General features: G+C 38.6%; 1 protein-coding gene across 7 annotated transcripts in view; it reads left to right on the plus strand.

Annotated features, from left to right (window-relative positions):
* Positions 1-10,879, plus strand: part of CBFB (core-binding factor subunit beta) — a 64,452-nt gene extending 53,573 nt beyond the window's left edge. For all 7 annotated transcript variants that reach the window (XM_073307487.1, XM_073307485.1, XM_073307484.1 and 4 more), the window contains one exon: positions 8,650-10,879. In XM_073307487.1, the coding sequence (XP_073163588.1) occupies positions 8,650-8,715 (66 nt within the window). In that variant the 3' untranslated portion in view covers positions 8,716-10,879. The remainder of the gene's footprint in view (positions 1-8,649) is intronic.
* The last annotated feature ends 1,323 nt before the right edge of the window (positions 10,880-12,202 follow it).

Raw genomic sequence — 12,202 nt, forward strand, 5'->3', positions numbered from 1 at the left:
TGAAAACTGAGGTTCTGTCCTGTGTCAATACTAAAGATCCCATAAAAGTTGTAGATTAGCCCATGGCTATGGCCAAAAATGTCCATACTTTTGCCCAGTATTATGCAGTGTTCTTGCCACCTGCACATTGCTTGGTTTCTACTCTCCACCTGAGAAGTGACTAAGTTTTAGTGAGGAAGTGTTTAATTTATTACGTGTGTTTGTATTTAGAGATACACACACACACACACATTTATATATAATATATAGGTTTCTTCGTATTCCTGGGATCTAAAGAACTATCTTGTTGTTAAAAGAAAAGGAGTACTTGTGGCACCTTAGAGACTAATTTATTTGAGCATGAGCTTTCGTGAGCTACAGCTCACTTCATCAGATGCATGCCGTGGAAACTGCAGCAGACTTTATATATACACAGAGAATATGAAAAAATACCTCCTCCCACCCCATTGTCCAGCTGGTAATAGCTTATCTAAAGTGATCATCAAGTGGGCCATTTCCAGCACAAATCCAGGTTTTCTCACCCTCCACCCCCCCGGTGGCCTACATGGTTTGGCAGAACGGTGATTGATAGAACATGTACATGTTTCATACATTTATACATGTACAGGTCAGTACAAATAAATGGGGATGACTCAGTTCGGTTGAGCTGTCATTTCACTGTCAGAATTGTCTGTGTAAATCCCCACTCGTTGAAATGCAAAATTACGTCTTTGTCTATATTTACTGGTACAATAATAAGATACTGTAATGAATACTTTTCAGTACACTTGAGCATAATTTGTCATTCCTTTCACATTATTTGAAAGAGCAGAGCTGGTGGTTGTTTCACAGTGGCTTGTGCAAAAACTTACAACTAGCTATGATGTCATAAATCATGTGGGTACTTCCATAAATTTAAAAGAAAAGGCCACCATAAGGAAAATTATAAATGTAACCATATGCTTGTACTTTTGAGTCTTCATTGAGATTTGACAGTAAAACTACTGTGGACATTTTTTTTATGAAAATAAACTTTTTTAAAGCAGAAGTATGCTGTCAAGTGATTTGCTGTTTTTACCATTAGATGTGAAAACATGCACTGAAAGTAAATTTAATAACTACATTTATCTAAGGTTTTGAATTGAGACAATCAGCAAAATCGTAAATGTAGATAGCATTCCACTTCTTTCCAAATAGCAGGAGACTCTTGAAACTAGAAGCAATGATGTAAGCAAAAAAATAAATAAGGTTAACCTTTTGCTAACTAGTCTCAGTGATAGTTTGGGTATGCTTTTCAAAATTACAAAATATGTTTTGTAGTAGGAAATAACTATGCATCACAATTCTCCTTTTGTTGGAAGAAAATTGTACTGCAGCCTCATTAGAATTGAATAGTTCAGGTTGTACCGTCATTAACACTGTAAAAAGGTTAATGAATTAATGTGAAAATAGTGATTTAAACAAAGTCTCTAAATTATCTGTCGTTATATAAAGGAGGCAGGCAGTTTACAAAAGGCTTCCTTGGGTGCAAGGGACAGATGCCCACTAGCATTTAAGAGCTTTAGTGCTGCATGTGATTAATAGACTATTTCCTTTTTTAATTCAATTGTCTGCACACAGAAAGCTTTCTGAAAAATCAGGCATTACAATGATGGGAGCTGGAATTGTCAATTTTCAGCTGAGAGGCAGGCAGAAAGGAATACAGCTTGCTCTGAGTATCACCAGTGTGTAAATGGTATAATAAAGGAAGACCCAGTCCATGCCCCAAAGGGCTTATAATCCAAATTGGACAATAATGTTTGGACACACAAATGCATCAGATCACTAGATGAAACTTTGGTCTCAAATTAGGTCTGATTTTTAGCACAATTATTTGATTATTTCTGATTGGCTTAATAGAAGAAGTATTTTTAAGGAAGACTTGAGAGGATGACTATTTGGAGGACCAGCTGTGGAGGGACTTTCAAGCATAAGGATCTTCATGGAAGAAAGGTGATAAGGGCACTTATGTGGGGAGCTTGGAAAGAGTATAGATAATAGGAGTAAATGAGATGTAGACAGGAGCTGAATTGTGCGGAGCCTTGAAGGTGAAAACGAGGAACTGAAGCTTGGATGCAGAAAATGAGAAGTCATCTTTGGAAGGAATCTAAGAGCTCAGTGATATGATCAGAACATTGAAGAAGTAAGATCTTAGCAGTTGCAGTCCATACTGAATGAAAAGGTATGAGATGCTGCATGACCAGAGAGGAAGTTGCAAAGGAGATCAGATGACCACAAATGGACAAAGGTTTTTTGTTGTGGGAGTAGTAAAGAGAAAATTAATTTTTAGAGTAATTGTAGTGGAAGGAAGAATAGTCAGAATTTAGCTACAGTCAGATAATATGGAAGAAGTTGAATACAAGTCACAAGTTTCCATAACAGGCGAAAAGGTAGAGTTCACAATAGGAGAGAGTAGATGGTTTGGTTAGGAAAGCGTTCAACTTTTCCCATACTTAGCTTGAGCTAATAATAGGATATCCAGCAAACCATGTCGGAAAGACAGTTGGAGGTGCAAGACTGAACAGAGTGGAAGTTAAAGAGAAGTAAATTTGAGAGTCATCAATTTAGCTGAGGCAGGGGCATGGAAAGACAAGGACATGTGTGAAGGAGAGAACAGAGTACTCTGAGGTATGCTTGTGGAGGAGGAGAACATGCAGTGTCACAAAAGCCCAAGATTAAGGAGTGGATTACTTGACTGTTTAAAACTGGCAAATAAATAAAGGATGAAAATAGAAAAGAGGCTATTCCGTTGAGGTTGGGTTGGTTTTGTTTTTTTTAAAATGAGGTAACATATTGTACTTGAAGGCAGAGATAAAGGAGTCAGGTGAGAGGATGGTTTCAGAGTAAGGGAGAGGAAGCAATGAGAGAGCAAAAAAGGTCTGGGGTTAGGAGGGAATAGAGTTGAGCATATGTGTTAAACAAGTTGAGATTAATACTTGGAGTTAGCTGAGAACAAGTTGCATGTTCTACAAGTAGGTTAACTGCAGTAATGATGGGAAAACTTCCTCTCTCTAAATAAATTCAAAAAGTAGGACTCAAAAGAAATACAAGGAACAAATAAGTACAGTAATGATGTAATTTTTAGTCACTGTTCTGGAACCACACTTCAATTACAATATTTGCATTAAGTGTTGACTTGTAAATTAGATCATTACTAAGGCTCTACTTAATTTGCAATATTGCAGAAATTGCAGATCCCACAATATTAGGCATTCACCACAATTTTGTCATCTGGGTGCCTGACAGCAGGGGCCATCGGCCACCCTGGGTGGCTGACATTGAGGACAGGTTTTCCAAATTACCGCAAATAATAAAGGTCCATGATTACTTTTCCACCATTTTTCACTTCTTGTCTGTAACTCAGCTGCAATTATTTGACAATCATCCAGCAATTCAAGCAGGGCCTTAATCATTACTTAAATAACTGATGTCAACGTTACAGCAAAGAGGAATGAGGCCAGAGGTGGTAAGACTAACCACACACAAAAAAAAAAGAAAGGGCCAGATCCTCAGCTGGTGTAAATCATTGTAGCTCCATTGACTTCATTGGAACTATGCTAATTTATACCAGCTGAAAGTATGGTCTGCAGTATTATTTGCATTAGTGCCTGGAATAATACCTGATTGTGCTATGCACTGTACAAATATAAAATAAAGAAATATATCAAGATATTAGAATACTTAAAATGGAAAAAAATAAAATTGTGAAACATTTCCTTGACATCAGAAAAATATAAGATCTAATTTTTAAAAAATCTTTTCGTATATTGAACAAGAAAAAAAACCTTTTAGAAGAGCTTGCTGAGTTAAACTTTCTTGTACAATTAGAAAATCGTGGGGTAAATTAGACTATCACTTCGAAAGGAATAAAAAAATCCTGCTTAAAGAGGCTTTGATATTTATTAAAGGCACAGTTTGTAATATGTTCTTCCAATCTTGTCAAGTTGGCCGCAGCTGTTAACACCTTTGGCACTCTTAAATAGGAAGTCAGTAATGTTTCCTCCATGTCTTCAAATTAGCAGAACCGGAGGCAAAAGTAAACCCTTTTAGACTAGTTTAAACTCGAATTAGTCTAATGAAAAGCCTATAGGGAATAAACATGATCATTTTATGTAGATCTTGAACAAAAAAAATCCCTTAACTAGATTTGTCCTGTGCCTCTATCACTGGATGTTAAATCGAGACTTTTTATTCAGATGCAAAGAAGAAAATACTGTTTGTGGAACCGCTCATTACACTCTAAGTGATTTCCAAACAGTTATGAAGGATGGTTCCTGCTCAGAGGAGCTCAGTCTAAGCACAAACAAGTAGAAACAAGGCATGGGAAGGGAAATAATAGGCAAATTATATACAAGTCTGCTTGATTCATTATAAGTAACATGGCAAAAATGGGTCTTTAAGGGTATGTCGACATTTCAGTTAAAAACCTGCAGCTGGCCCAGGCCAGCTGGCTTGGGCTGCAGGGCTGTTTTAAGTGTGGTGGAGACATCCAGGCGTGGGTTGGAGCCCAGGCTCTAGGACCCTGCAAGGTGGGAGGATCCCACAGCTCGGGCGGAACGTCTACACCATAATTAAACAGCCCTGCAGCCTAAGACCTGTGAGTCAAGTCAGCTGGCGCAGGCCAGATGTGGGTGTCTAATTGCAGTACATGCATGGGCTAGCCCCCCAGCCCCGCCCCTTCTGCCCAAGGCCCCCCGCCAGTGCTGCCCGCAACCACTGGCCCAGTCCCCCAGCTAGCCCCCCAGCTCCAAAGGAGTGCTGGGAGGGTGGGCAGTGCATGGCCCCTGAAGCGCAGGAGGGAGGGCAGCGCGTGGCCCCAGCCTGCGGGGGCAGGTGTGCAGCAGCCATAGCCTTCCCAGCTCATGAGCACAGGAAGATGCGAGGCCCCAGTCCCAGCAGAGCACTGGGGGTCTGGAGCCGGAGGACTGGAGCCACATGCTGCTGCAGGGAGCAGTCACAGCAGGTTACGGGGTAACATCTGGTTGTTTGGGGAGGCAAAGCCTCCCCCAGCCTATGTGACCCACCGTCCATGAGTACAAGACATATCCTAATGGGGATTTAAATGTGGATGGAATAGGGGCCTTGTGTCCCAAACTCAGGGAGTTGTACTGTTCATATGGGGCTGCATGGAAGAAGGCCCAGAAGTGATTGAGAGATTGACAGATGCGTGGATGAGGTTGAGAACATTGGCATAGCATAAGGTGCAGAGGGCAATGTGAAATTTGACAAGTGGGGATAAGTTAGGAGGGGCAGTTATAGAGAGAGCTTTGAAGGTGGTCTGACAAGAAGTTTAAATTTGATAGAATATGAATCCCGCTATTAGCTTCCCATCCAAAAAAGGGAGTTACATGAACAAGTCACTGCACAAGAGAGAGGAGTTTCGAAACAGCATTTTGTATGTACTGAAGGGTGTCAATTTGTTTGTTTGGGAGGTCAGAGAGGAATGGTAGTCTAGACCATAGCTAGTGAGGTCCTGAACTCAAGAGCTGGCTATAGAGACAGAGGGGAAATGACAGATCTTAGAGATGTTCAGGAAGAAATAGTGGTAGTGTTTGAATATGGCCTGGATGGGTGAAGAGGGAGCAGTCAAAAAAACCTACCAGATCCTGGGCCTGAACGATGGTGGTGTCAGCTGAGGTGAAAAAGGAACCATAACTTTTTAACACTTTACTAGCCACAGGAGTTGAGCTCCTTGTAGTAGCAGCCATTAAAAATTTTGTGTTTAGGCGATGTATGCTTTGCTGCATAAATCCATGGTGGATGAGGAATTCAAATGGCCATATAGCTGCAGAGGAAACACTAAAATATATGGGATTTAATTTGTCCTCAACTATCAGTGTTCCAGGACAAATGGTAAGATTTCCAGGGCTTACATGTAGGCTTGCTGTGATACTTGTCATTAAGAGAGTAGACAGGGTGGGGATATACTTGAGAAGAGAACTAAGGTTAGAGAACTTAACTCTCCACTTTCAGATTTATATTTTTTAATTGTCAGTTTAGAAATTCCTTGATTTTGGACACTTGTGTTTATGAAAATGACAACATCTTATTCAGATGTTTATCTTCTAAGATTATATTTATAACCCGAACTGCAGGTTAATGATTTGTTGTGTTCGGGTTTTGTTGTGGTTTTTTGTTTGTTTGTTTGTTTTTTTGGCTGGGGATTTATTTTTAGACTCTTAAAATGTTCTCACCAGAGTATATATGATTTCAAAATTATGAACAGTTTGACCATTGTCAGCCTTAAATGGATTTCCTCTAGCAACAGATCAAAAAATGTATTGGCCTTTATAGCTGCAGGCAAATGCCTCCGAAAACAGAATATTCTTCATGGTTTCTGAATCCTATTATTCTGTGCGGTGATACTTCTTCACTTGAGCTGGTTGCTGTTTGCACAATAAGGAAATAAAAACTTAACTAGTGAGGCAAGAGAGACAGTTTGACACACCACCAAGAGGACAGACCTGCCATATTACTGTGTTATCAACATAATGAAAAGTAACATTTTATATTAGCTGAACAGCTTCTTCTCTAATTGTTTTGGTTAGTCTTGATCCTGATGGAGTTGGTATTGTGATTAACTCAAATATTTAGAGAGATTCATTTCTTGCATTTTTAGAAGCATTGACATTAAAAATGTGGCCTGTTTCTGTCATAGAACAAGAAAATACATCCTATGCACTGTTAGATGTTTTTACTGGATCTCTGTCTCAAATTTTGGTATTATTACTCATGACTTAAGTAGCAGAAAATCTGATACAGTTTTAATGGATTTATTTATATTTCGTGGGTGTGTGGGTGGGTGGGTGTTAATTCTTCACTCCAAAACAGGATTATAGTTAACATCTATCATATTAATAAATTTCAGGAGAGGATTTATTTGGGATTAATGCTTGTGTGTAAAGCTGCCCTGTTATACTGTAGACATCCCATCTAAGGTCCTGCAAATGCTTACAAATGTTTAATTTTACACATGTGAATAGTCCCACTGACTTGAATAGGACTACTTATGCATAAAGTCAAGCAAGTATGTATTTGCAGGATTGAGGCCCAAGTTAACAGCTTTCTTCTCTGGCCTGGCGTTGGAGTCACTGAGATGTATCGTCCTGATTGACTTAAAGTTCTGAGTACATGAAGCTCTTACAGAGTGGTCTGAAATACTATAGTTTCATGGTTGTTATTCCAGGTAAAAGAGAACTCAGTGTACAGGTGGATGGATGTACTACAGATCTTAAACGAAATGTTAAGTTTGGATACTGGGAGAGTGAAGACCAAATTCTTGTCATGATTTGACTGTTGTCTCCAGGCTGCTTGTCCAGTTGAGATGTAGAACCCCAGCAGACGTGGACGTGCCAAACTGAGGATCTAGATTTTTGTCACGGAAAATTTGTGGTACAGACAGAGGTCATGTATCCATGATGAGTCTCCTGGAGCTGTCATCAGCCTTTGACCATAATACTGATTCTGAGGTTATGGAGATTTTTCACATGGTATCTAGCAGGAGTGGACAGACTGTGCTTCAGTGACTCTTATTCCTTCCTGTCAGAGAGATTCCAGAGGCTGGTGATGGGCAGTTTCTCATTGCCCCCAGCAAGCATTTTTGCAGGCTTCTAGTCTCACTTTGGTTCAGTTTTTGTATGTGGGTGGTAGGGGAGATTGTGAGATGGGTGGGCTGCATTGTCACCATTGTGTGGCTGGCATTCAGCTCTGCATTATTGTCTGATCGAGACAATGCAGTCACTTGGTTTTCCGAATGGTTGACCTCAGTTAAAGCATGGATAAAAAGGTCAGCAGAAGCTCAAGTCAGACAAGAGGGTGGTGATGCTGGTGAGTAGGGGATGAATTTGCAGGAAACAGCAGGGCTGATATCTGCACCTCCAATTAAAGGAATGTTTCCATCCTTTTTTCAAATGAGGCGTGCATCTTTTTGGCTTCAAAGAGACTACATAAAGGTCTGTCCTCTGACGCAGACTTAACCATACTTATCCATGCCTTTGTTAGCTCCAGATTGTATTAGTGCAACATGCTATCCATAGGGCTGCACTGGAAGACATCTAGACACTTCATTTTTTGACAGAATGCTGCCATTTGCCTACTTAGTGCAAGTCTATTGTACCTGTCCTCCGTAGACTTCACTGTCCTCTAGTTGCCTTCTAAGAACAGTGCAAGGTGTTGAATTTGATCTGTGAAGCCTTAGATGGTTGGAGTCTGTACTATATTTAGTAGCCACTCTGCTACCTCGGACCTCTCCCATCTGTTGAAATAAATTAAGTAGTAATTTAACAGTCCTTAGATTTGAACATCAGGAACTTGTGACACAGCATTTTCAGCGTAGGGTTTTCTACTCCAGGGTGTTCTTCCTCTGCTGGTCCATCAAAACCAGAACCAGACCTTCAAAGGATTGTGTGAAGTCTTGCTTTTACTAAAGTTTTTGCATGAAGGTGGGTGATTAAGTAGGGGGTATTGATGGTATTTTTGTATTTATAGTATGTATTTAACCATTTGAAGTGTAAATTTTGTGTCATGGAATTATTTGTGGTCATAAGCTTGTAATTAATGCATTTAAAAAATCAACTAAACTGATATTTCCAAACCATACCTTTAACTTTGAACATATATTTATTAATACAGGCAAGAAGACAAGACCCTAGTCCTGGATCTAACTTAGGAAGTGGTGATGACCTCAAACTGCGTTAATCAACAGCAGCAGCAGACGTGCCATGGGTCTGCACATATGCATTGCTTATACTTGGCAAAAGATTAAATAAAAGACCAGAAACTGTGATAACTGGGTTACTATGGTCTATTTCCTGACCTGCGGCAGTCACAACCAGCATGAACTGCCATGGTTTGCACTATGTTTATGTTACAATATCTGCATTTCCTATTGTAAGCATGTAGCCAGTGGCAATTTGAGATTGTTTTTCTATGCAAGCTTATTTTTGTTGGCACTATTTTAGTGAAATGGAAACTTAAGCAGCTATAAACCATTTTCCTCAACTCTAATAAAAAAAATTGTCACCTAAAAATAGGTCAAGACATTGCAGATTACAATTTTTTTTTTGTTTTTGGTAAATTGCTGGAAGCCAAGGCTTTCCAAGCTTAATTTTTTTTATATGGGCTTTGGAAGTTTTGGTTGTCATTATTGTGCTCCTGCTCTATTTTAGATATGCATTCTTGTCTTTTTTGCAATTTTCTTTATCTTCAAAATTTGCAAGACATTTTAAAGACTTCTGACATTTTTTGCATTATTTACAAGCTAAACCCAATAGCACAGAGCTGTCAATCAACTTTCTAACATGCATGTTTGATTGTTAAAGTTGCAATATCCTTTTAACTGCTAGCAATTCATTGGTTCCATTTCTTACAATAAAATGTTTTTAAAATATTTTTGATGTCACTGCATTCTGCCCCAGGATCTAACCTAGCTTCTATTCTGTACTAAATGAGTTTGGGTGGTAAATATAGCCCTGTATATAGTACCTACTGAGACTCCTAGGAAGTTGCAGGCTGGCTTCTGTTTTATTCAGGGATTTTTTTAAATAGTTCTGGAAAGGGATATTGCAACTTCACGATTGCATTTGACAGCATGTTAAACTGGGGACAAAGGTGATCAGCTGCAATGGTGATATTGTATTAAAAATCATGTCCAAGATATCTGCTTTAAGTGTATTTTATATCTTATGCTTTTTGTAAATTTATGCTGAATGATGAAAGGAGAGATTTGGGGTTGTGTAGAATCTCTCATACTGTCCATAGGACACTTTCTTTTATTAAATCGTCTACATATAAAACTAATTTACAGTATATATGGCATTTTCCAACAGGGTAAGATTTGGGATGGATTCATTTGTGTGAATAATTTTTGTAAACAGGCTTATTCCCAATTTTCCATCAACATCCATTACTTTAAAGAAAAAACTGGAAACGGCAGTGTCATTTGGCATTGTTTGAAGCTGATGCTTTCTGTATAGCTTAATTAATTTTTTGTTATTTGAAATGATCTTTAATATTAAAATGCTGAAGCTAGACCACTTATTTTAAAGAAAAAATTATGGTTTCATGATAAATTTTGAAAATGAACTGAAATTGTGTATGATTAGGATCATTAAACATTTGTTTTTATATGGTACCCTTACTGATGGCAAAACATTTGAATTGAAATTATATGAGGTCTTGCAAAAGTATAAACAAATAATGGAAATGTGACTGGGACTCCTTGTACATTAATACCATGAATATTTAACAGTTCGCTAAGACAGTTGTCTGTAACTGCTGTGACAACATCAAAAAATGGAAATACTTTGATATTGATACATACATTTAAATTTGGCTAATCTGACAGAGAAGGTTTCACATTCTTTGTGGTTCATTTTATTTTCCCTCTCCCCTTCCCTGAAGAAGCATTTTTTTTCTAAAAAGCTTCTGTAATGTGATATTTAAGGTACCCATTGTTCTCGTCCTGGATCCTCTCTGCATCCCCTGTATTTTCAATGGAATAGTATGAAGATTTATTTTACATAATTTTCCTAATGGTTTCAGATCATGGTTCCAAACCATAAGTACATGGGAAATTATACTATCAGATATAAACTTTACTATCTTTGTGTAAATACTGAACTTTCCCTATCATCATTTAGCATTGTGCTGCTTACTATATCTTAATGCTGGCATTAAGATCAGAAACCCTTACCCTCTGCTGGTTAGTGCAGACTTTTTAAAGTACGTTTTAAGTTATTGATGCAATTTGATATTTTTCATAATTTCTATTTAAACAGAAGTTGCATCATCCTTTCTTGAATTCGTCTCCTTTAAGAGTTGCCTTAAGCTACAGGATTGCTTTTGCTACCTTTTGTGTTGTATGTTTAACTTTCATAATAAACTTCTGTGTAGTGAAAACAAATGGCTATCAGTTTTATTTCTGACCATTTTAGTGATCATCGCTAACAGGTTTGTTTCCAAATTGCTGTCATTTGTCATTTCCAAACTTACTGTCCATTTTAAAAGCAACAGTGACATCCAGTGGTCATTTCATCTCATCCTAACATCCCCTTTTAGTATTGATATTCCACAAATATTAAAGATTCCCAAAGTACTTACCATTATTGTAAGGGCACACTGTCAAGGTTGAAAATTTGACTGACTTTTCTTGAAAGAGTTTTTTTGCATGTAGTTTGACAACCAGATTTACTCTAACCGTATATACTACAACTTCAGACAATGGCAAATAATTTTTTTAAAAAACATGACTTTTTCCAACCCAGCAAAAAGCTCTGCACACACATGACAGCGGATCGTTTGCATGCATATTTTTGTATGAACCATTAATCCATTGCAGCTTGCAGGATCCGTTTTAAAAAGCAGTACAGTGCCATGGGAGAATCTCAAAGTTTAAAGGCCAGAGAGAGAGGCTGGATAGCCTGGCGTGTGGGGCATTCAGCTGGGAGATGGAAGTCCCAAGTTCCTGCACCAGCTCCAGTGATTATGTAATCAGTATTGCCAACCCCAAATGGTCAAAAATCACGACATCATGTACAAATAATAGATTTGGTGGCTTTTTTTTATTTGCCTTCTATTTGAGCCTTTAGGGTGCACTGGGGGTCACATTTTGAAGCTTTCCTCACAGCCACGAGGGCTAGAAACTTACTTTTTCTTTAAGAATGAAGGCTGAAATCATCACACATCCACTTGAGCTCAGGAGGTGGGGCTTTAAGGAAAACTAATTATCATGAGACTTGTGACAAAATCATGAGTTGGCAACACTGTAATTATTTATACACAGTAGAACAGCTTCAACAGGAGAGTTTGAGAGAGGCCTTCATCAGAATATCCCATCACCTGGTGGTTAGGGCGAGGGAGACCCAGTGGTCAAATCTCTTTCCCACATCAGGTAGAGGGGGGATTTGAGCGTGGGTCTCCCACATCCCAGGTGAATGCTCTAACCGCTGGGCGAAAGCTTATATGGGGACATTCTCCTCCTCTGGGCATTTTGTGAATCAAGCCCTTTGCAAACAATGTTTTGGCTTGAACAAAATTTTTCAGAACTTTCACATTCTGTTCAACCAGAACCAAATTTTATTATTTTTAACTGCCAGTGAGCCCCCTCCCAAAAAAAATCATTTGCTCAGCTTTAGTAAGGATACACAATGTTGTTCATATGTGAAGTTGTTTAATTCCTCCTTTA

The sequence above is a fragment of the Lepidochelys kempii genome, chromosome 12 (assembly GCF_965140265.1).
Source record: "Lepidochelys kempii isolate rLepKem1 chromosome 12, rLepKem1.hap2, whole genome shotgun sequence".
Taxonomy (NCBI): Eukaryota; Metazoa; Chordata; order Testudines; family Cheloniidae; genus Lepidochelys; species Lepidochelys kempii.